The sequence below is a fragment of the Lotus japonicus genome, chromosome 1 (assembly GCF_012489685.1).
Source record: "Lotus japonicus ecotype B-129 chromosome 1, LjGifu_v1.2".
Classification (NCBI taxonomy): domain Eukaryota; kingdom Viridiplantae; phylum Streptophyta; class Magnoliopsida; order Fabales; family Fabaceae; genus Lotus; species Lotus japonicus.
The window spans coordinates 127,154,910-127,177,656 of record NC_080041.1 but is presented as its reverse complement, the minus strand read 5'-3'; the positions used below and the strand labels follow the sequence as shown (position 1 = coordinate 127,177,656).

General features: G+C 34.8%; 1 protein-coding gene across 2 annotated transcripts; it reads right to left on the bottom strand.

Annotated features, from left to right (window-relative positions):
• Window positions 1-1,948: 1,948 nt before the first annotated feature.
• LOC130730484 (ABC transporter C family member 5) lies at window positions 1,949-9,896 on the bottom strand. 2 transcript variants are annotated; one of them, XM_057582501.1, is made up of 12 exons: window positions 9,449-9,896; window positions 7,062-9,258; window positions 6,621-6,941; window positions 6,455-6,541; window positions 5,050-5,745; window positions 4,803-4,967; window positions 4,309-4,603; window positions 3,894-4,108; window positions 3,397-3,702; window positions 3,105-3,168; window positions 2,762-3,001; window positions 1,949-2,644 (listed from the first exon to the last, which is right to left on the bottom strand). In XM_057582501.1, exons 2-12 carry the CDS (start codon window positions 9,123-9,125, stop codon window positions 2,532-2,534), a joined length of 4,566 nt encoding a protein of 1,521 aa, XP_057438484.1. In that variant the 5' UTR covers window positions 9,126-9,258; window positions 9,449-9,896; the 3' UTR covers window positions 1,949-2,531. The 2 variants fall into 2 exon arrangements, with proteins under 2 accessions (XP_057438484.1, XP_057438485.1); XM_057582502.1 differs by lacking the exon at window positions 9,449-9,896 and having other exon boundaries at window positions 7,062-8,056; window positions 8,139-8,269.
• Window positions 9,897-22,747: the final 12,851 nt, after the last annotated feature.

Sequence of the window (22,747 nt, the reverse complement as noted above, 5' to 3'; positions counted from 1 at the left end):
AAAACCAAAAGCCTACACTTGGTCACTAACAAAGGCTTCAAAATTACGCCTAAATTTTATGGATTTGGATTCCGTTGACTGCACTACCGTCACAACAAGTTGAAAAACCAAAAATTCTAAACGTGATCACTAACAGAGGCATCTTACCCGTGGTGAACAAAAATGGAAAAAAATGAAAACCACATTTGTGATTATGGTATGCATATGATCTTTTTTCAAGCTTACACAGTCTGGTTTGTTTGTGTGCATTGAATATTGAAGCAAACAACAACAACCCAACGTGACGGAACCCTGTCTTGTTGTTAGGTGTCAATGAATGATCTTCATCTTATAGTGGCCTACCACTAACTCTCTTCAAAACCATACATTCAACCAATTTAATTGATACAATATACGTGGCCTTATTAATAATTCTAGACATCTCAACATGAGAGATCCTTTTGGTTGAAAGCAATGTTGTCTGAATCTAGAGTTAGAGTTTGTTATGTATACATCGTGATTTCAATTTGACATTGACAACACAAATAAAAAAAACAGAAATATTTAACCAAGAGGTATGGCGTGGGTTTGTTAAGCTCTTCTCCTAATCATGAGATCGAAGGCCACTTGTAGGAATGAAGCATGTTTTGTGGCAACCATTTACCGCTTACACTCACGTAGAAGAATTAGACATTGTTGTCGGCAATGAATAGTAGTGTGGATGCACTAGCCTCAACCAAAAAAAGAATAGGAAAAGTTTTTCTCTAGAGTCTAATTTTTTGTCACATCAATAAAATTGTGTCATGTTAATTAAAAAATATATCAGTTTGAGAGTTGGAAACTTACATGAGTGATTTTACTTAACATAACATAATTTTGTTGGTGAAACAGAGAAATGAAACACTATTTGAGAGAAGATCTTTATCTCAACGCGCAACCATAAGTTGAAAGTGAAACAAAACACAAACTGAAACACATAATTAGCATTGAAAAAAAAATCCTGAATCTCAAAATTGAAAATAGGATACATTGTTTAAAGCCATATGATGTAGCACCTGAATTTCAGATGATGACAATGAAAATGATGATTCTAGTTGAGAAAAGAAGCACAAAGAGCAACAAAAGAAACAAAGATATTAAAATGCAATGCCAAAAACCAAGCCTGGGTCTCTTGTTGTGTGTAGGAGTTCCTTTGTCAAGCTTCAAGTCTTCAAAGTATAAACTAATTCCAGGGTCTCTCATCCTCACCTCACTATCATGTAACGCTGAATTTATGACACCCTGAACGTTGTTGTTTACATAAATGTTGATGCAGCAACAATCTTTTGCTTCACCCTTGTTGCTTCTGTGCTGCAATCGCATTGTTGCCCCAACATTCTTTCCATCCAAGTTGATGTGTTCAAACGAGCCATGCTGGAATTTCGAGTCCATGACACTCACATAACTGAAGTGTGCAAGAATAGCTACCTCCTTGATGAGGTTTATTCAAATATGATTGTTGCTTTTTCACCTTTTCTATAAGATTAGATCCAGAGGTTCCCTCATGGTGAAGAAACCCAATGTTCTCCTCAGATGACTTGAAGTTCACTCAACTGGAAAGAGCAAATTTTTTTGTAGTAGAAAGAGAATGGTTGAGATGCCTTGATATTTTTTTGTCCCAAAATTTAGACTGAGAGAATGATGCCTCAGTCCAAGGTAGAAAATTGTCAGGCTCAAAGAGCACTTACAGTAGACTTACGTTTACCTCATCTAGAGGAACGAGTGGAGCTCGAACCTGCAACCAGTCAGATACAAGACTCTGTCATGCTCCACTTGGGGGTTAGATGCCTTGAATTTAGTTAATGGCTCAACCCGGTGTCCCAGTTAATCTGATTCATAGCATCCACTGAACAAAAAAATTCAGCCTCTATAAAAGCATAGGAGCATTTCAACCTGAGTGCTAATTCAATGTCATATATGAGATTTCATGGAAGCCTAGTAAGGAAATAGCATTTGTTGCATTTTATTGTGAAGGATTCTTCACCACCTACTAATGATTCTGTACAGAGTAGTCAATTACAATTCAACATAACAAAAAAAGTAAATTAGATAACTTCTCATAAAAAAGATTACCACTATCGTTTTGGGAGAAAAAAGAAAAGAAAAGGGGGTTCTGAGTTTAAAAAGGCTAAATTCTAAACTCTCTAAGAAATTGTGAAATACACAAGATTAGTTTTAACTCTACACTTTTCTAACTAAGAAAAAGCCTAGTGCCTCATTCTACCAACTCTACTTTCTTGCATATTACTGAACCCAATTCAGCTTTGCTTTCGTGTAATAACAGATCATCTAACTTCGTGTTACAAAGTATGCTAACCATGCATGAACTCCTCAAAACTTTTTCAAGGGGAAGAAGACTAAAACTAACATCCTCTCACTGTAATCACAGTCTATGCATGTGCCGAATGCAGCAGTTGCATGCAATGCAAGGGAGTCATCACTTGTTTCAGCTTTTGGACTGTCTTTAAGCTCTGGCCACCATCAAGTTTGAAGGTTTTCAAACATTATCTGATCTAAAATTCTGGTATACCGCTTGACCGTGACGAATACTCGCTTACCAACTTTAGAAACATGGATGACCGGTCCTCTAATAGTCTTGAAGGAGTGTCAAACTCCGCGACTCGGCCTGTAACACCATACAAAAATAAATTAACTTCAGAAGCACAAGATAGTGAACCATAATGCAAAGCTATGGATGTATAAATGGAGACACACAAAAAAAGACAGTTGTTGCTATACACACCATCACTGAGCACCAGAACTAGATCACTGTCAATGACAGTGGGAATGCGATGCGCGATGGTGCATACGGTGCAATCCTTGAACTCCGTTCGGATAATCTTCTGGATAAGGTTATCAGTTGCGGTATCAACTGATGCTGTTGCTTCATCAAGCACAAGTATTTTTGACTGCTTCAGTAGTGCGCGACCCAGAGAAACAAGTTGCCGTTGTCCTACACTCCAATTATCTCCATTTTCAAGAACTGCAGGTTACAGAATCGGTGTTAAGATAACTAATTGTGACTCCAAACACTTTTTTTCTTTTTTCATTTTAAGAGGTTGGGAAGGAAAGGTACTGTGACCTACCTGGTGTATCAAGCTTTTGTCCTTTGTCACGGATAATCTCTCCAAGCTGAGATTTACCAAGTGCCTGTGAAAAATTAAAACCCAACAATTACATAGTGCACAACCTTCTATGCAAATAGCCATATGGATTAACCCAGTCAGCGAGGTCGGCTATATGGACTATAGATATCCATAATAAAGATATCGGCCAGTTTTATGTTGGCTGCTGAAAGCCTAAACTTGATAAGCATTTCTCTTGAAAATCACATGAACTGTGTAACTGAATACATGGAGTTATGCCAGTAATACTCACCTCCCAAATCTCTCTATCCGAGTGCTCCTCGAGAGGATCAAGATTTCCTCGAATGGTCCCTTCAAATAAGGTAGGATCTTGTGGTATAATACTGAGATGGCTTCGAAGGTCATGAAGACCAATATCTGAAATATTTATGTTGTCTATGAGGATACTTCCACTTGCTGGCTCAATCAATCGAAATAAAGCTTGAATCAAAGTAGATTTGCCACTGCCAGTTCGTCCAACTATTCCTATCTTCTTTCCTCCAGGAAATGTGCAGGATACTCCATGAAGCACCATAGGAAGATTCTCCTTGTAACGGACCTTCAAGAGACAGAGTAAGAAAAAGTGAATTAGAGTTGCAGTATCATTGGAAAGAGCCAGTAGCAGTTGAAGATTCACAATAAGGATATTTCAATACATGTCACAGCTAACAGCTTGGATTTGATACTAAATGTCTCATACAAATTATTTCACCTCTCAAAAGTGAAGAAGATAAAAGCAGTATGTGATACCTTCAAATCAATTATTTCAATTGTCCCGTTTTCAGGCCATGACGATGGAGGGCGAGAATCTTCAATAATTGCCGGCGCTTCACTAGGAATTTGGCTGTACTGATAAATTCTTTCAATAGATATAATTTTGTTTTCAAGTTTGCAAAAGCTAAGTATCCACCGTGACAGACGTGCATTTAAATTCAGGCCATACGTCACAGCAAGTCCAGCCATGCCTATACAGAAAAAAGTAACAGCAATAAGCAACAGAACACTGTTTCATAATTGCATTCTGCATTATGTCCAACAACCATCACTTGTGAAAAGGCAAATCACTTCGAATTAGACTGCATAACATAATCCTTCAGGATGTATCACTTCAATTGTGAAAATAAGGAGAAGAAACAAGTTATTAGAAGTTAGAACTAGTACTTACTAGGGTCAATTGTTCCACGGGGAAAGCTCACAAGTAAGACCATGCAGAAAGAAAATACAAAGGTTGACAGCAACTCCATGCGCAGACAGAGCCACTCAATAGCAGCAAGACTGCAGAAGAATGGTCGTGCGAAACAATCAAGAAGATAGAGGTTCCGCTTCACGAACCTTTTTTCTTGTCCAAAACCTCTGATTGTGGACGCTCCAGCAATAGATTCACCAAAAAGATGTATAATTGGTGATTTCTGTATGCTTACAATTCGGACCAGTTCCCTTGAGGAAGCCATGTAGTATTTCTGCAGCAGAATTGGTTGATTGATGGTTAGAACAACTAACAAAAAGATGCAATGAGATTGGAATATAACAAGTCCTCTGTTTATGTATCCTCTATTTGCTGAAAAATAGGAAAACTCCTTTTTTTGCAACACATAACAGTTATTCTTTTTCTTTTGCAAAGCATTCTGAAAGATCTTAAGCTGGAACATCTCTAATTACCTGCATCCACAAACAAGCAATGGCCATTGGGATGACTAAGAGCAAAACTTGCCATGTAGCTCCTGTCATCACACCAACAATACCAATAAGCTGTATTGTTGTTGAAGCAAACCCGCCAAGTCTAAAAGGAATGTCAAGATCCACAACACTTTGGTCAATTGATACCTGGTGGGATACACAGGAAACATAATATTATTATCTTCACCTTAGAGGGAGAGACAGGTAAAACGAAAAATAGAAAACTTACCCGATTCAAGATCCTTCCAGCTGGTGTAGAATCGAAGAAAGACATCGGTGCATGGAAAACACTTCTAAGCATCTTCAAAAACAGCTTCTGTGCAGCTGCAAGACCAAATGTAGCCACCAGAACCGCCCTTACAAAAATAAACCACGAGCTTCCAAAAGCTAGAGCCATGTAAACAAGAAGAAGAACCGCCGGAGTTACTTTAGGCATGTCTCCTTCGGTTTGAGGGTTAGCCCAAGCCATCCACCAATTACTAGCAATCTGAAGGAACTGAAATAAGGCTTGTGCAATGATTATGAGCGGAATCAATAAACCTTTATATGCTGCTGCCATGTATGAAAGGTACACCTTCATACTAACTCTGCCTCTAACCCTCTCCTCTTCCTGAACGAGCTGTTTTTTTCTAGATCGTTTTGCTTTCTTCTTCTCCTTGATTACTTTTTGTTCTGACGCTGAAGATCCTTCTTGCACTTCCTTAGCCAAATTGTCAATATCATTTGAAGAACAAATGGCTTTCTTATTGGTCATAACAGCTGCTTCCAACGATAAATTTTCATCTGAATCTTCAGAGGAGTGAGTGGGGATATCCATAGCCTCTATGGCCTCATGGTGAGCTGAAACTAGAGCATTGAAATCTGTTCCAGCTTGTAAAAGATCATCATACTTTCCAGCTTGTATGATGCAGCCTTCTTTGAGAACCTTCAAACATGGAAAAATAAATTTAGAAAAAATCATCTTTACTTCATATTGACTATGATCACAGATTTAAATTCTTCAAGGAACTATCAAGATTGTAAGAAATGTACATTTATTTGACATTTTTGATGAAGTGAAAGTATCAGGAATAGATTTAATTAACATAATGACCAATTGAAAAGGGTTTTACTAATGAGCTTTCTTGAGCACATCTCAATAATACATCAATTTTTTCTCCAGATTAATTTTCAGTTGGCAACATCTTATGCTGATATGCCTACAAAATATTAGTGACCCGTAACCAATCTTTAAACTGACTCCTTTTTGTTATTTCATAAATGTTTTCTCATTGTATCTGACAAGTAGATAATCGGAAAAATCAACTTTATTATCACGTTGGAAAAAAAAAGGAATCGAGAAACATGATCTGAAACATAAACTCCTAACAAATGTGTGATCTTGAAACTTGATACACCTGATGAACCTGAACCCAGGCAGCATGTAACATGAAAAGAAAGAACTAAGAATGCAAACAAGATACAGGGTGAGAACTGATAAGCATCACTGAAATACCAGAGGGCACCTGAAATCCTGGATCATGCATCATGCAGGGAATATACAATTCTTAAATGTGAAATGAATTGAAACCATAATAAACATGGCCTGTTATTATATATGCATGAATGTCTAAGAAAAACTCACATAGCCATACCAGTATCAAATCAGCAGCAGGAAGAAATTCAACTTGATGAGTCACAAAAATGACTGTTTTATCGGCTAGTGCTGTCATTATATACTCCTGCAGTTCCATGTCATAGATTAAGGCAAATCCACTTCATTTAAACAGAAATATCGACTCTAAGCTAAGGAAAACGAACCCTGAACAATTCTGATCCAGTGTGGGCGTCAACTGCACTGAAGGGATCATCAAGAAGATAAATATCAGCATCTTGGTAGAGTGCCCGGGCAAGCTGAACCCGCTGCTTCTGACCACCACTCAGGTTTATACCTCTATCACCAATGATTGTCTGATCTCCATGTGAGAAAAGCTCTAGATCTTTTTTCAGTGAACAAGCGTGAAGAACACTCTTGTACTTTGCTTTGTCCATTGGGCTCCCGAAGAGGACGTTTTCTTCTATATTTCCTGATTGTATCCAGGCTGATTGCGAGACATATGCAACAGAACCACACACTCTGACCTGAAAAATAATCCAACTCCGTCTTGTTAAAACTGTTTCAAATCAAAAGATAAAAAAATGCCAAAAGACAGATATAAAAACAATAAAGATGGAATTAAAAGCTTAAGTACACCGACATACTTCACCAGAAAGCTTAGGAACCTCTCCGAGGATGCAAGAAAGAAAACTCGATTTCCCTGAACCCACCATGCCACAAACAGCCACACGCATTCCTTTTTCAACTTTCATATTTATCCCTGATAGAGTAGGCCTAGAAGATGAAGAAGTGTCCCAACTGAAAACACCATCCTGAATTTCTAAAGCAATGTTAGAAATGCCTTGTGGCAAGATGATAGTTGCATCTTCTTGCAATTCTTCCTCCAGCAGGAAACAGGAAATTCGATCGAGCGAGACTTTTGTCTGAGCCATTGTTGATACCAAGTCTGGAAAATTCCTCAAAGGCTCTTGGAGGATCCGGAAAGTAGCCAGAGCAGAAAGCACACCACCTGCAGTAAGCTGACCCCCCAACAATATCGAAGTAGCGAAAGTAACGGCTGAAACAAATATAGGTGAGCTCCAGAAAATGAAAGTTATGAAAGCCTGAGAATAGAGCGCTCTCCGAAGCCAAGTGAACTCTACTCCGCGCATTTCCTCCAATCTTATCCGATACCTATCCTCCCAAGCTTGCAGCTTGAGAATCCTCATATTCCTCAGGCACTCAGATGTTTTTCTCATCCTTTCATCCTTAGCAGTCATTAACTTGTCTTGATATTCTTCCTGGATCCTCGCGATAGGAATGGTCACAACGATCGAAATGATTGTAGCGATCAGCGTCGCAACAGAAGCAATTCCAACATTCTTATACAAAATTGCAAGGGCAAGAACAATCTGCAGAGGAAGCATCCACATGTCATGAAGGTACCAAGAGTAATCCCCAACTCTCTGAACATCAATAGCCATGTAGTTAACAATTTCTCCACTCGTGTGACTTTGCTTGGCCAAGCTCGATAGCCTGAGGCCCTTCCTGTACACCATTGCTGTTAAAGCAGACCTGACATGCATACCCAAGATGTCCACTCCTAGATACCACTGCCTAGTTGTGAATGTCTCCACAAGCTTTGCAACAAAGAATATCCCTGCAAGGACATAGCCCTCATGAGGGAAAGTCTCTTTACCAACCAAGTAATCAACGAAGTAACTTATCATGTATGGACCTACATATGAGACTAGAGTCGTAACGCCAGCGAAGATAGCATTACAAGCTGCCTCCTTCCAGAATGACTTTAAAAGGGCCCAAGCTAATGAAGGCTGCTGGGCAGTAGACATGTTCTCAGCCTTCAATCTCTCCCAATTGGAATTCAGCATCTTGTAATTGGTTTTGGCTCGATCTTGCGGTGCGACAAGGGGAATGTCCTTAAGGTCAAGTGGTCTCTTTGCACCAATTGAAAGAAGTGAGTTCAGCCAAGACAGAGTTGCCAAGCTGAACAGTCCAGCTTCAGCATAAGCAGTAACCTTGAGACACCCTGGTTCTTCTTCTTCAACAAGTAATGACTGCTGAGCCTCAGAGTTTCTGAAAACTTGTATGCCAGAAACACCCCTAATTGCAGCCATACACAAAAAGGCAAGAGCAGGGGTGGCGGCGAAATTCGCGACGACATGAGATTGAAGGCTTCTAGAACCTTCCATCCAAAGCCCTCTCCCATCAACATATAAAGTACACAAGCAAATGACAAAAAGCACAAACCACCAAACTCTCACCAAAATTGGAAACTTCTCAGAAGCCTTGAATTTGCAATGCAAAGCAGAGAAGCTCAACACAATCCAAGCTAAACCCTGCACAACCGGCACAGCGAGAAGAGACCAATCCAGAGATTCTCCCTTAGACCCTCTCTTAATCAAAGCAACCCCATCAAACCCCAACACAAAAACTTGCACCAGCAAAACATAGAAACAGGACAACACTGATAACTTGAACCATGTCCCGATTCGAAGAACCACCTCACCACGTGCTTCTCCATCAACACCACCACCAGCACCGGCATTGCCAACCGTACTACTCTCCTTACCAAATCGAACTCTTCTCCGCACGCGCACCAGAATCACAGCAAGGAGATAGAGAAGAAGAAGAAGTAAGTTAGCACAGATTGGCACCAGTTCCAAAACTGGGAATCTGAGGATCCACAAGATTCCATTAACGGTGGCCATTGTGATGAAAAAGCGGATTCAGAGGAAGAATGAGTTGTTGTTGGCGGCGGCGAGAACAACACGAAGAGAGAGGAAGGTAAAGCCAGTGATGTCATCGAAAATGGAAGAACATTTCACCATCTGGAACGCGATTCTGCAGACACATCACACATGAGAACAAAAGAGATTTTCACAGACACAGAACACGAAGAAGAAAGGAACAAGACAGAAAAGGTAACACCTTACAGCTCTTTTCTGTCATGTCATGCAATCCAACAACAAAAAAAGACAAAGGGTATGTGACTAGGAATCAAAAATCTGGAACAAGATACCAAAAAACTCACCTGGGTTTTTATCCTCTGAAATCGTGTTCTGTTCTGATCAGATAGATGATGATGATGATGATGAAGAATTTGTAGCTTCTGCTACACCAGCTCAAATGAAACCACAGAGGGTAATAATCATCAACGGAGAACCCTTTTCATGTGCAGACACAACAACAATGTAGAACAGAACAGAGAGAGAGTGAGAGAGAATGAATGAAAGAAAGAAAGTAAAGTTCAATTCAATCTCTCTCTTCTGCTCTGTTTTTTTTTTTATATACTATTTGCTTTGCTTTTTTTAACTATGGTGGTGTTCAGGGTTTAAACTTTGACTGCTGGGTGCTATAAAAATGGAGGTTTCTAGTGAATGGAAGGTGAAAGGGTGAAACTTGATGATGAAACCATAAAGGGGTTGATTGATTGATTGGGTTACCCTTTTGGTTTACTAGAATGAATGATTTTTCTCAGAGTTTTTAGCTTAGTTTGGTATTATGTGAGTTGGTGGTTTCATTCATTCATTTTTAACATATGGGGTATTTTATTTCTAGCACCCTCATGTGAGTGGTAATTAATAGTAAGAAACAAGGTGGAGGAAGAATTTTTTTTTCCCCATTTCTTAAAGAATTTTGAGAGAATATTACAGAATAATGTTATATGTTTGATGCAATTTTTTTGTAAAGCTTAATGTTGATTACAGGGCATATTTGTTCCATGTGTGGGTTGATGACTATGAGTGATGAGATCATGAGAGTGAGGAGAGAGAATCTAATTCCTATGATAATTTCATTTAGATCCAAAAATTCCTATGAAAATGAGAGGGGTTTTGTTTGTTTACACTTTACAGTGTGTGAGGGTGTGTATAGGGTTAGTGGAAGATGAATCAGATCAGAGAGAGTGTGGAGGTGATGCCATAATGATAAATTGATAATAACATGCTTTTTCAAGATTTGAGGCTCTCCAAACATTTCCATTAAAAAAGAGCATCCATAACCATATGTTGAATTTTTCTGGTGCTTTTTGATGCCCCCTTCACTGTGTTATTGCTAATAAAATTGTCACATAAAATGGTATGAACAATACAATAATAATAATAACTTAATATATGTTGGTTTTAAATGTTACAATTTTATTATTGGGAGACAGATAAGAAAGCCAAGAATAGAAGGTTTATAGTATCCCATAAGCACATGATCTTCATCATTTACAGTAAATTACTGTAGTTTTTTATACATAGAAACAAGCAATGAATATGAAAATTAAGCATAAGAAATAAAAATCCGTTGGGGTTCAATCCTCAACTTTTACAAATTGAAAACTCAGCCAGTTTTCTACAGTTAGGGATAAATTTCATAATTATTCGTGTGGGATTACATTAGTTAACATTAACATTGGAATAAAAATAAGAACCTGCATGTGTGTCATTACCAATGCCATTTGGCATTTTGGTGAACGGTTGATTAGAAAATAAAATCAAAATCAGATACGCCACTTTATCTGCTGCTATGGCTGGTTCAAGGTTCACAAGATAAAACTTAGCTTTTAAGGGCACAGAAAAATAGAGATGCTGGTTTTGATGAAAACGATTAGAGGTAGGAGGAATAAGGGGCTATGAATCAAGATGCTATTGGAGGTGAATTATTATTATTATATCATATAGTTTATGGCTTGCAAAGAATGTGTGTGGCTATTATGTCTTGATTGACTTTTATGAAGGTTTTATTAATGTATTATATTATTAACTTTCAAAAAAAAATTAATGTATACCCGTGTTGGATTCTGAAGTTCAACCAGAGGGAAAAAACAGTAACAACAAACAGCAATAATTAATAGCAAGGGAGGTTGCTTTAACATGATAATGAAATTTCAGGAGAGTCAAGTGACACGTGCTGCCAAATTAATAGGAAAATTAGTTTTTTTTTTCATTTTGGTAACTTGAATTACTCCCTATCTTCCTATTTATAAGTCACAAAAAACTAATTCTCTTAGATTAAGAAAAATAGTTAGTAATAATAAATTTGTAAAGGAAATGATTTGCTTTCCTAGACTACCCTTATTTACTTTCTTATGATTTTCTCTCTCCAAGTTAATATTCAAAAGTTCATCATCTCTTTCATATTAAATATGAGAGTGAATTTGGAAAAAATTATTTAATGCTTTCTAAATATTAGAAAGTGACTTATATTTAGGAACAAATTTTTTTCAAAAAATATGACTTATAATAAGGAACGGGGGGAGTATCAACTTTATAAAAGTATACAAACATACCAAATCATGAATTTTTCAAAGCGTCTTTAGCTAATTAAATGCTTATTTATATGTTGAATTAAATACATTATTTATGTACCCAAAAAAAAGATACATTATTTATAAAAATCTTAAATTATTATTTTTTTACATAGGAAGATAAAGCTTAAAATAGTTTATAAGCATTTATTGCTAATAATATATATATATGTAAGTCCTCAAACTATAGGTCAAGTGATAAGAGTTGTGATACATATTGATTGGAGAGGGGAAAGTCTAGCCGTCCAGGGATCAATTCTTAAATTTAAATGTTTAATTTCATTTTTTTAATCAATGTGTATTAAAAAAAATAGAAAAGTCACGTGAAATAAATGACTCAGCAAAAATTGAACCACATAGGCTGGAAACACGAGTAGAGACTTATTCTGATTAAAAATATATTTCCAGGGATTCGGAATCGGAAAAAAAAAATTCAATGACTTATTTTCGTACGGCAGACAATTTCAGGGACCTCCAGCGTATTTAAACCTTTAATAAATATCTTCTATTATTACATAAATTATTTTTACAAATAATTGCTTTACAAAATTATTATAATATATTAAATATGAAGCACGAAATGCAGCGCTGCCACGTGTCATTTACTCCAATCATGTCACTTATTTTACTTAGTTGTGAATTTATAAAGTCAAGAGATCTTTCACCTTCCACTAGTCTAAATGTTACTTCCAGTATAACTTTTATGTTTTCGCTTTCTGGTCGTTGTCTTGTCCTGATTTGCGTCTCCTCCTATGGCGGGATGGACTTTGTTTTTGTTGGGTTATGGAGTTTTCGCTGCTTCTCGGTCCCCGGCAGTTGCTCCTTCTCGTTTTGTTCGTTTGATGTTTGATCCAAGGAAGAATCTTAGTTGCTATTGTTTGGGGTTTTTCCTGCAACTTTTGCGGGTGTTTAAAATGTGTTGCGTCTCAATAGTTTCTTTACATGTGGGTGCATCAAAGCAATTTGATTTTAGGCTTTCTTATGTGTTATAAGAGAGGATTTTGCTCACTTGGTTTGTATTATGAACCATTCATCTAATATAAATTTGTACTTTCAAAAAAACTTCCAAGTATAATTAAATACAATTAAATGGTAAATGTAAATTTTATAATTAATCAACTTAATTTCTTATTCAAAATACAAATAGCAGGTTGTTCAAAAAAAATAGCAGGTTATCTAATTGTTAATGAAAATTTAAAATAATAACAAAAGTATTATTATTATTGATATGCTTAATATTATATTTTCTAATTTCTCAACCATCTTATAAAGTAGATATTTGCTCACGCATTATCTTTGTCTTATTTTAATAATATAATAAATCTGGAGCTATGATGTGGAGTTGCCGCATAAAAAACATTCCACTCTCACGTCATGTTACATAAGAAATTTTAAGGAATTGGAGCACTCTAATATATTTATTTATGAACCTCCAAATGATCATTTTCAGTAACATTTTTAACTACATCAACATCCAAGACATGAGCCTCAAATAAAAAAAATTAAGATATTTCTGAATGAAAATAGTTTAACCTTTCATCCGACCTCTCGTTAAAATACATTTTTACACCTTTGGAATCACCTTAATTAATCTATTATAATATATAAAGCTAAAATGAAATATACATATATGACATTCACCACGAGAAAAACGCAAATTACGTACCGACATTCAAAAATCGTCGTAAGCCCTAAACATTGTTGGTAAAGAGAAATTATCAACGACTAAAGATCCATCGTTATTAAGCTCATCAGAAATATTTACCAACGATTTAAAAAAAAATCATTGTTAACTTAGCGACGATCATATCCGTGGGTAAGTTATTGCCGCCGATATAAAAGAAAAAAAACCTTTACTAAGAATGAAGTGCTTCATCGTAGAAAAAAATCAATTTTTAATATCTTGCGCTATCCGTACAATATAATATTTTTGAACGTTTCATGACAATATAATAGAACTCATTTATAGTTTGACAAAAATTACTCATATTATCAAAAATAAAACCTTAAGTTCAATTTCCATATATACTAGTTAGTCATTTTATAGTTTCAAAATGAACATCAAAATGATTTAATTAAAATTTTAACTATTAATAATTATTATAAAATATTAATAATATATAAATAATTTTTTACATATATTTATCATATTTATAAATATACATTCAAAATATTTCTAGACACTTCTAGATTATCTCATAGAGTCTAGGTCTTTTCTTTCAATAAACATATAATGCATGATTATATAACACACTTGTACTACATGTTTACTATATATAAATGTGTGTGTATTTGTATACATATTCACAATATTTTATGAAATGAATATTATTTATTGGTATATTTATTAAAATTATTTATATGAAAAAATTACATTATATATATATATATTTCAAATAATTTACATTTATTTAGATTAAATAAGTTAGATGCATGATTGATTGTTAGTTCTATTTCTATCTAAGCTTTTAATTATTACCAAATACTATCAGTATTTTTTGCTTCATCAGAAAACCAAATACTATCACTATCAACACAATTAATATTTTAACTTACTATTTTATAATTCTTACCATTTTATTGATGTTTTAAGATAAATATTATTTTACTAAAAAATATTAATATATGTACGTGCAACGTGCGACTCTACCATCTAGTAGATTATGAAAATAAACTCGAAAAACTTACAAGTAAGTCAAAAACCATGGAACGTTGATATAAACATTTATACTATAAATAAGTTCAAACAAAAATTTCTAGAACAAAGTTTGTTTTCTTTCTTTAACAATTGAAAATTCTTCATACTATTAATAAATAAGGAATAGGTAAATATACTATAAAACTGTGATATTATATGTTCTTCTTTCTTTTCTTGTTCTATTTGTATTGTTTGTTTCATTTCTTGTTCTGTTTTTCCTTTTTTGTGTAATTTTTGGGTGATGAACTTTAACTCGAGAGTGTGGTCCCAAGTTTTCTTATTATCTTATATATCATTTCTAATTTCTAGAAAAAAAAAATTAAATCACCACTTATTTAAATATTATATTGCTAAAAAAAATCAGTTAAAACTAGGAAGGGAAACAAAATCGATATAAAGAGTAAATCTTCTAAAGTTCTCATGTAAAATGAACATTATGGATGCAATACTGCATCACTGTTTATGTGCTTTTATATGCCTACTTTTATTTCGGTATGAGATTACTTAAGGTTGTCCATGATTAAATATGCATGCGAAACTTGAAGACGATTCTAAAAAGAAAAAAAAAAACTTGGATAAAGCCTTCTAAAGGTTTATTGAGACCTGTCAGCGGTATTTTGGAGGCTGAACATTGCATTGCAGTTAATTGCTACAATATGTAGGGATACTTTTCCTATTAGGAATGTCTTTGTTGTTTCTGATAATTCTAGGACTGTCAAACTAGTTAATACAAAAATCAGAATATAGTGCAAAAGTCAAGATTGGTTAATATTGTTTCTGAAATACGAGAAATTATCGGTAGCAAAAATTACTTTTACGATTTCAAGATTGTTTCAGTGAAAAGAGAAGTAAATCAACCTTGTGATCTTTTGGTACATTAGGTTGCGGGTAAAAGTTAAGGTTTTCCCTTACATTACTATATAAAAAATCAGGCATATTGCCTACGCCTGTTATTGAAATTATAGAAGAAGTTATTCACAATGATGCAACTGGAGACAAGTATTCGATTCAACCTATAAAAGGAAAGGGTGGAAAATGGTTATAGGTTACAATATCGATTCTTCTTTATGTATAGAGAATTAAGTGGTGAGAAAAAATAGATTTTATAGGTTGTTTGATATAATAAAAATAAAGAAGAAAGCTAAGAGAAAGAATGATATGAAATCTCTCTCTTTCATTTAGTTGAATGACGAAACAAAAGAGAAAATATAAATGCTTCATGGTACGGGAAAAACAATCACGAAAAGTAAGAATTTACACGTGGTTTGATATTGTAGGTTTCCCTTTTCTCTCTCCCACCCATAATTTCCAACAATACTTACTGATTGGTTAAAAAATAAATTCTTACAATTCTTACCTGTCTTTTTCGTACTGTGTAGCATTACTCTTAAAAATACACTTTTTATATGTAATGACATTTTTACATATACATTTTCATTATAAAATTAAATATAATTTTTTTATTTAATAATTTTTTTACTTTATTAATTTTCTTTTGAGATTAATTTCTATGCACTAGCGGTGTAAAAAGTTTTACACGATCATTCAATCACAACCTTCCATTTTCTATTTTAAATATTATTAGATTTAAAATTTGTTATGATTTACCAAAATGAAGGATATGATTGTGTAAAACTTATTTACACCGCCAGTGCATAGAAATTAATCTATTTTTTTAAATATTTTTTTTCTTATTTTTTTAATTTTTTTGTTATTTTTTAATAAAGAACAATATTATATATAAATAGAAAAATAAATTGCTCCCCCATTTTTATTTCTTCTCAAACAATAAGAGAACCCAAAAAGTGGGCAAGACTCATTCTAATCCACCTCTCTCCCTTCCCAAGACAAACTAAATCATGAAGGATTCTTCATCTCTTCCATATCTCTTATGTTAAAGTTTTCTTTTCAAAAATATTTTAGCTAAGTCACCTATAAAGCTATACATATTTAATACATATATGTAAAACGAGATGTAAACACAATTTCAACACAGTGGAGTGAAGCGGTCAGGCAAAACCCCTCCAAACTCCAAAAGGTGAAAATTGGAAGGAAAATATTTTTGAAGAAATTGTATTATGTGAATATTATTGATGAGCAAACACTCTATTTATATAATTACATAGTTGACTAATAATAAAAGATAAAAAATCTAAACCTAATTACATGTCTAATTACATAGCTAAATAAATAAAGAATATTCTACCCTAATATTCTAATATGTATTCTAACACACCCCCGCAGTCGAAGCTGGAGGTTCACCGATGCTGAGACTGGAGCGAAAAGCATCAAAAAGAACTCGAGGTAGGCCGTTGTCGAAAAATAAAATACCCTTCAAACGCGAGAGCAGCCGGAGAAAACTCGGGGTGACCTGAAGAGGAGGAACCATTGTTGGCGTAAGGAAAAATCGTTGGCGTTGGAGAGCCGGGATCAGAGTATGATCTGCCATAGGATGGACCAAGGAAAACAAAAAGAAAAATATTTTTTTTTTTGGTGTTGTTGAACTGGGCTGTGAAAAATAAAAGTTTTTGTTTTGTTTTGTGTTGCGGGCTAGACTGGGCCAAAAAAAAAGCTGGGTATTTTGTGTGTGTGTGCGTAGTCAAACTGGATTAGGGTTTGTACTCCGGGTTCGCGGGCTATGCTTGGAAGAAAAGAGCCGCTTCGTAGATCTGAAGGTGGGTTGGCGGTTGGTCACGGAGATCGACGGCTATGGAGGGCTGGCAGCTGGTGAAATGCGACGGGAGAGAAAAGGCTGACAGGCGGTGCCGGTGGTGGGCGTGGAGTGGTCAGGAGCCGCGTGGTTGTACGGCTAGTCTGGGCACGATCTGAATCTGCGACACGTGCGTTGGGCGTCGTGGATCAGAGATAGGAGGACCGGTGGTGCGGCCGGCCGGCGACGGCGCAGGAGATAGGAGTGGTCCGGCAGTAGAGAGGGCGCTTGGGGCCTGTTACACACGCATCCACAAAGAAGGAGTGCAGCGTGGGAACGAAGAAGACCCAAGGCGCGTTGGGCTCGCGAAGAAGGCAAGCGGCCGGCGGAGCAGTGCACAGGGGTGCGTTGCGGACGGCGGTGGGCAGTGACTGCAGTGGTGCGCGACTGAAAGTGATTTTTTTTTGGATGAAGAAGAAGATAAGAAGAAGAAGAAGGCGAGGGAGAGAGGAATAAGAAGAGAAGGTGTGGCAGCGGCGACTCTCTAAGATTAGAGGGTGGCGGCGGCGGCTCAAGCACGACGAGGATCACCCGTGAGAGCGGTTCAAGCACGACCAAGATCGCACGTGAGAACGGCGACGATACTCAAAGAGGAGAATGCGGCGTTTGGGGCTCAATCACGGCGTGGGTCGCACGTGAGAGCAGCGGCGGAAGCGGCGCTCTAAGGATAGAGGGCGGCGGCGACAGCTTTAGCGGCGACGACACGTTCAGGAGAAGGTGCGTCGACGGCCAAAAGCAATAAAATAATAATAAAAATAAAAACTAGGTCATAGGATCAGAACTAGCTTCTGATACCATTAAGGAATTATATTCCATGAATATTATTGATGAGCAAACACTCTATTTATACAATTAAATTACATAGTTGATTAATAATAAAAGATAAACAAGTCTAAACCTGATTACATGCCTAATTACATAGCTAAATAAATAAAGAATATTCTACCATAATATTCTAATATATATTCTAACAATTTTGTTGTATAAAAATATCATTCCTTTTGTTTAGTTTCTCAAAAGGAATAATGACAATAAAAGCATTCTTGAATCAAACACAAAAATGGTTATTTCCCCCTCTTCACATATTTAAAATCTCCCACCTCCCATCCTCTCCTCTCTTCTCAACTCTCTTTTTTGAACAAAAACATACCAAGTTTGGGTGAGAGATTTGCTATTCAATTGCGTTGCTTGCTATTAGCCTAGCTAGCAGTCACGCAAAAAAAAAGTTTCATGGGAGAACAAAATGTTGAAAAACATACTTTTTTAGCGGTGAAAATATCTCATCCAAAGAATAGAATATATTTTGGACCAAAGCCATTTTAAATGCACCTAAACAAGACACAACATAATTTCAGACAGCATGAACAAGAATCCAGAATAATTTTAGGCTAATGCACTCAGTAGGAATATATGTCTAGATGATGCTTAGAAGATCTTAATCTATCACGTGACAAAAAAACAAAGAAAAAGGTGATTTTAATTAATCTTCCTAGCTACTCTATTCCTATAAGATTGAGAGAATGATAACGATTAAGAACAAGGACATGCACTGAGCAATAGAATTTGTACTTGGAGTATTCTTTTAATAGAAAAAAAAATGCTAGAAACACTCGCTCAACACTCTTTTATTAATTAGTAGAAATTCATGTAGAGTCTAAAAATAAAAATATTGATCTCACTTTCAATTCTTATATACATTTTAATCAATAAATGACATAGTATTATAAAGTGCGTGTTGCTATCACTTTTTAGTATGAACTTAAAGTATTCAACCGCTGATCGATAATCATAGATAGACTGGTTGTAAAGATCAATAAATTGAGTTTTACCTCTTTGCTACAAATCATTTTTTATTTAAACGATCAATGTTTGTATCATTGTTGCATGCGGAAAAGACCCAACTATCAAATGCTATCTACATTTTTTATTAATTGTCAATTTTGAGAAAAAAAAATTGTTAATTTATATGTGTTTACTTAACATTTCAAAATAGCATTAAATAATGTTTTTCTAAATAATATTTTTGTGGAAGTAATAAATAAGAAAAATAAAATACATTCCTTAGGATAAAATACAAAAATAAATAATACTTTTATGAAAACTAACAACATTAATTACGCTTCTTATGTGTTTCATAGTCGGTTTTGATCTATCTCTATGATGATGTGATGGATTTCATGGATCAGTGAGGAGAATGGATAAAAATGAAGTTTCCTGAATCAATCAGCAATGTCGCATGAATGGCCAGAACCAATTTGTACCTGTTTTTATATATAAGTTAATTTTACTTAATTTTCTTAGATTAAAAAAATAGTTACAACCTACAAATATGCAAATGAATTTATCAACTTTTCTACATTACCATTATTTAATTTCTTTGAATTTCTCTCTCCAATTTAGTATTTCACAATCTCATTATCTCTTTCATACTTCCTCCATTCTTAATTATAAGACCTAGTTTCAAAATTTTCAAGTTCCTAAATATAAGACCTCTTACAATAATCTAGCAAAATGTTTTGTACTCTTCCATATTTACCCCTCACATTAATTTTATGTTTTCAATTCCAAAGTTACCACCTACCATTAATTACTACTAATCCAACTAACTATGACTTTTGGTATAAATGCAATGATATTATTAGTGAGAGAAAATGACCAAGGGTAAATAGGGAAGAATATATGCATTTTTAAAAAATCAATAGACTAATTAGTCACATTAAATGCTTTCTTAATAAGCACGAATTTTTGGAATATGTCTTATATTTAGGAACGGATGAAGTATTAAGTATGACGATAGATTTTGAAAAGAGTTTAATGGGTATGCACTGTCAGTGTAAAACAGTTTTACACAGACAACCAATCATAACATGCCACGTAGAAAGAATAATAACTTTCACATTAAATTTTAATTAAAACAAAGATATATTTTATGATGTGGCGGAATTCAATTGGATGACTGTGTAAAATTTATTTACACTGACGGTGCACATCCCTTTAATTCTTTTGAATAAAAGTATATAATGCTCCATTAATATTGTAAAATGACTTATATTTAAAAACAAATATTTTCGATAAAAATAATGTTATATATGTTTGCTTTCTCCTTGTAAAAAAAATAATATAGGAAAGGAAATTATGTTTTAAGATGTGAGGGAAAAGATAAAGATCAATTATTAGAACGGTTAATTAGTTATCATCATTATTTACCCATTAATGATACTGTTGGTTTCATACACCCGATTGAAGTGTTTGATTTATGCATTTCAAAAAACAAAAAAAAGTGTTTGGTTTATGCAAGTATTTTTCTTTTTTTTCATGAAAATAATCTAACTTTATTAAATTAATTTCATCATTGGTAAAGTTAATGATCTGATGACCTAATTTCAGGATGCCATATATCCTTTTGTAATACTCCCTCCGGTCCTATTTATAAGCATGAAAGAGAAGAAAAATTTTGGTCCTTTTTATAAGAACCAAATGAAAGTTTGAGCTATATTAATTATTTTTTTCCAATAATGCCCTTATTAATTCTAATTTGTAAAATGTGTCTCATTAATCATTCTCTCTCTTTCCCACTTTCCAACACTAATAACAAAGGACAATTTTGGAAGTTTATTTTGATTTAAGACATATTTAATGCATTTTATCTAGTTTAACTACATTTCTTAAATTATGTGAATTTTTTTTTTGTTGCTTATAAATAGGACCGGAGGGAGTAATTTATATTATATTTCAGCTTACACACAGGTGGCAGCTGGTACCCACTCCTGTGTAAAGTACTGATCTTTCTAAACCATTCAATGATGGGATTCATTTCCAGAGTCATAACTAAACACAGAATCATAATGAAGCCTTGATATTGGTTGGTATAACATTTATGAGCACACTGGCTTGACAAAGAACCCATGTTTATCATGCTTTCATTTGCAACCCCATCCTAATAGAAAAGTAAAGGGGGACAGAATATCATTTATTTCTTTTTCCAAAACTGCTAACTTGTTAGTGAGTGGATTCATAGAGGACAAATGGCTCTTTTTACTCTAGTCTGATTATTCTTCTTCCCACTTAGTTTTTGGCATTTGCAAATGATCCTATGATTCCTATCCTCAAAGAATCAAGTACTTTATGTGGAAAGTAGATAATGGGAAGATTTTTAACAAATGAAGACAGATTTTGTAAAGCTATGTCTTGGAACTCTCTTTGCTAAGCTGCAATCAGTAATAGAATCCATAATGCATGTTTTACAAGATTCTGAAGATGTTTCTAAGATATGGTATTCTATTATATCTCCTAATTGGAGCCAATTTTTCAGCATAGCATAAGAAGCTTAGTTGAATTTAAATCTTCAGGATAAGGAATTGGTGCTTTTAAAATGGATTTGAATCATTCTTTTTGGGTAACAGTTTGGTCACTCTTGGAAGATGGAAATACTTTAGTCTTTGAATCAACCACAATGATGCCAAATAATTGTGATAGAATCCTACATATTTAGACAATTTAGTGTCCAAGAGAAAAGAAAGATACAAATTTTTCACATGACAGGAAATTTTAGCATGTGAAAGTCCAATCAAATAGAGGCTTGTTTCACATTGACAATAACAATGGGTTACAAGAGATTTTGTTGCAGGGTTTCCTCTGAGCTGTCTACAATTAGCAATGATTGATGAATTAAAGAAAAATTACAGAGAAACCACTTTTAAGCCTAATATGTGTGTAAAAAACTAAAAATATATCCAATCAAGTCTTTTAATAGCAGAGGAAGAAAAGAATGAATCAGCATATGGCATTCATTAATTACATTAAATTTCACCTAGACTATCTATTTATCTAACTATGCTACATTTAGCTTTTTTTTTTCTATGAAAAAAAGTTTTGTTGGGTTCGGCTCCGGTGTCCACCATAGGTTAGGGCATGCTTCCCGGATCATCGGTTGTTTACAGAGGTACATACAGATTGCCCATCAACACAGCTCTCACATAGGGAGCGAGAATCGAACACACAATCTTCTGAAGGGAAGTGGTCTGTCCTTACCAACTGAACAAACATGTGTTAAATACATTTAACTGACAAAAATAAAAGAATGTCCAGTAAGCTATGTGGATCTTTCTTATTGAAACATCCTGTTGGGAAATAATCTGCTGGGGAGATGCTGCAAAACTTGGACTGATGAAGATGTTGATGCCGGAAACACTTGAAGATTCAAAGCGTGCACACGTACTAATCTTTAGGTTCAATTCGCCCCCACCAATTAATGTATATTGGATGCAATTGAGAAAACCGGCGAATTCCCTTCAGGATACTTTGAATTCCTTGATGTGGTTTGCACTAACACACTAAGCGTATCTTTGATAATAGTTTACAGAAGTCTGATTCTCACACTTCACTCATTCATTATTAAAGTGCAGGATGGTTTAGGATAAAGTAAATGGAAGAGAAATTGACCAAAATGAAGTCCAATTTCGTGCATATGTTATGTCCAGTTTTCTGCCCAAGTATCTCTTTATAGAGAGATATTAATATACTATTAATGTTAAGAATATACTATTAATGTTAAGAAATATCCCAATCATCATGTTGGTTCATCTCGCAAACACGTCCACACAGAGGGACGTGCCTCGCGGGTTTGAAT

Coding starts and splice junctions, on each gene's coding strand:
- LOC130730484 (XM_057582501.1), bottom strand. CDS start 9,125: ATGGCCACCGTTAATGGAATCTTGTGGATCCTCAGATTCCCAGTTTTG. Junction 5,746..6,454: donor CTGCTGCTGATTTGATACTG/GTATGGCTATGT, acceptor CCATGTTTGAAG/GTTCTCAAAGAAGGCTGCAT. Junction 4,109..4,308: donor CCGTGGAACAATTGACCCTA/GTAAGTACTAGT, acceptor TTTTCTGTATAG/GCATGGCTGGACTTGCTGTG.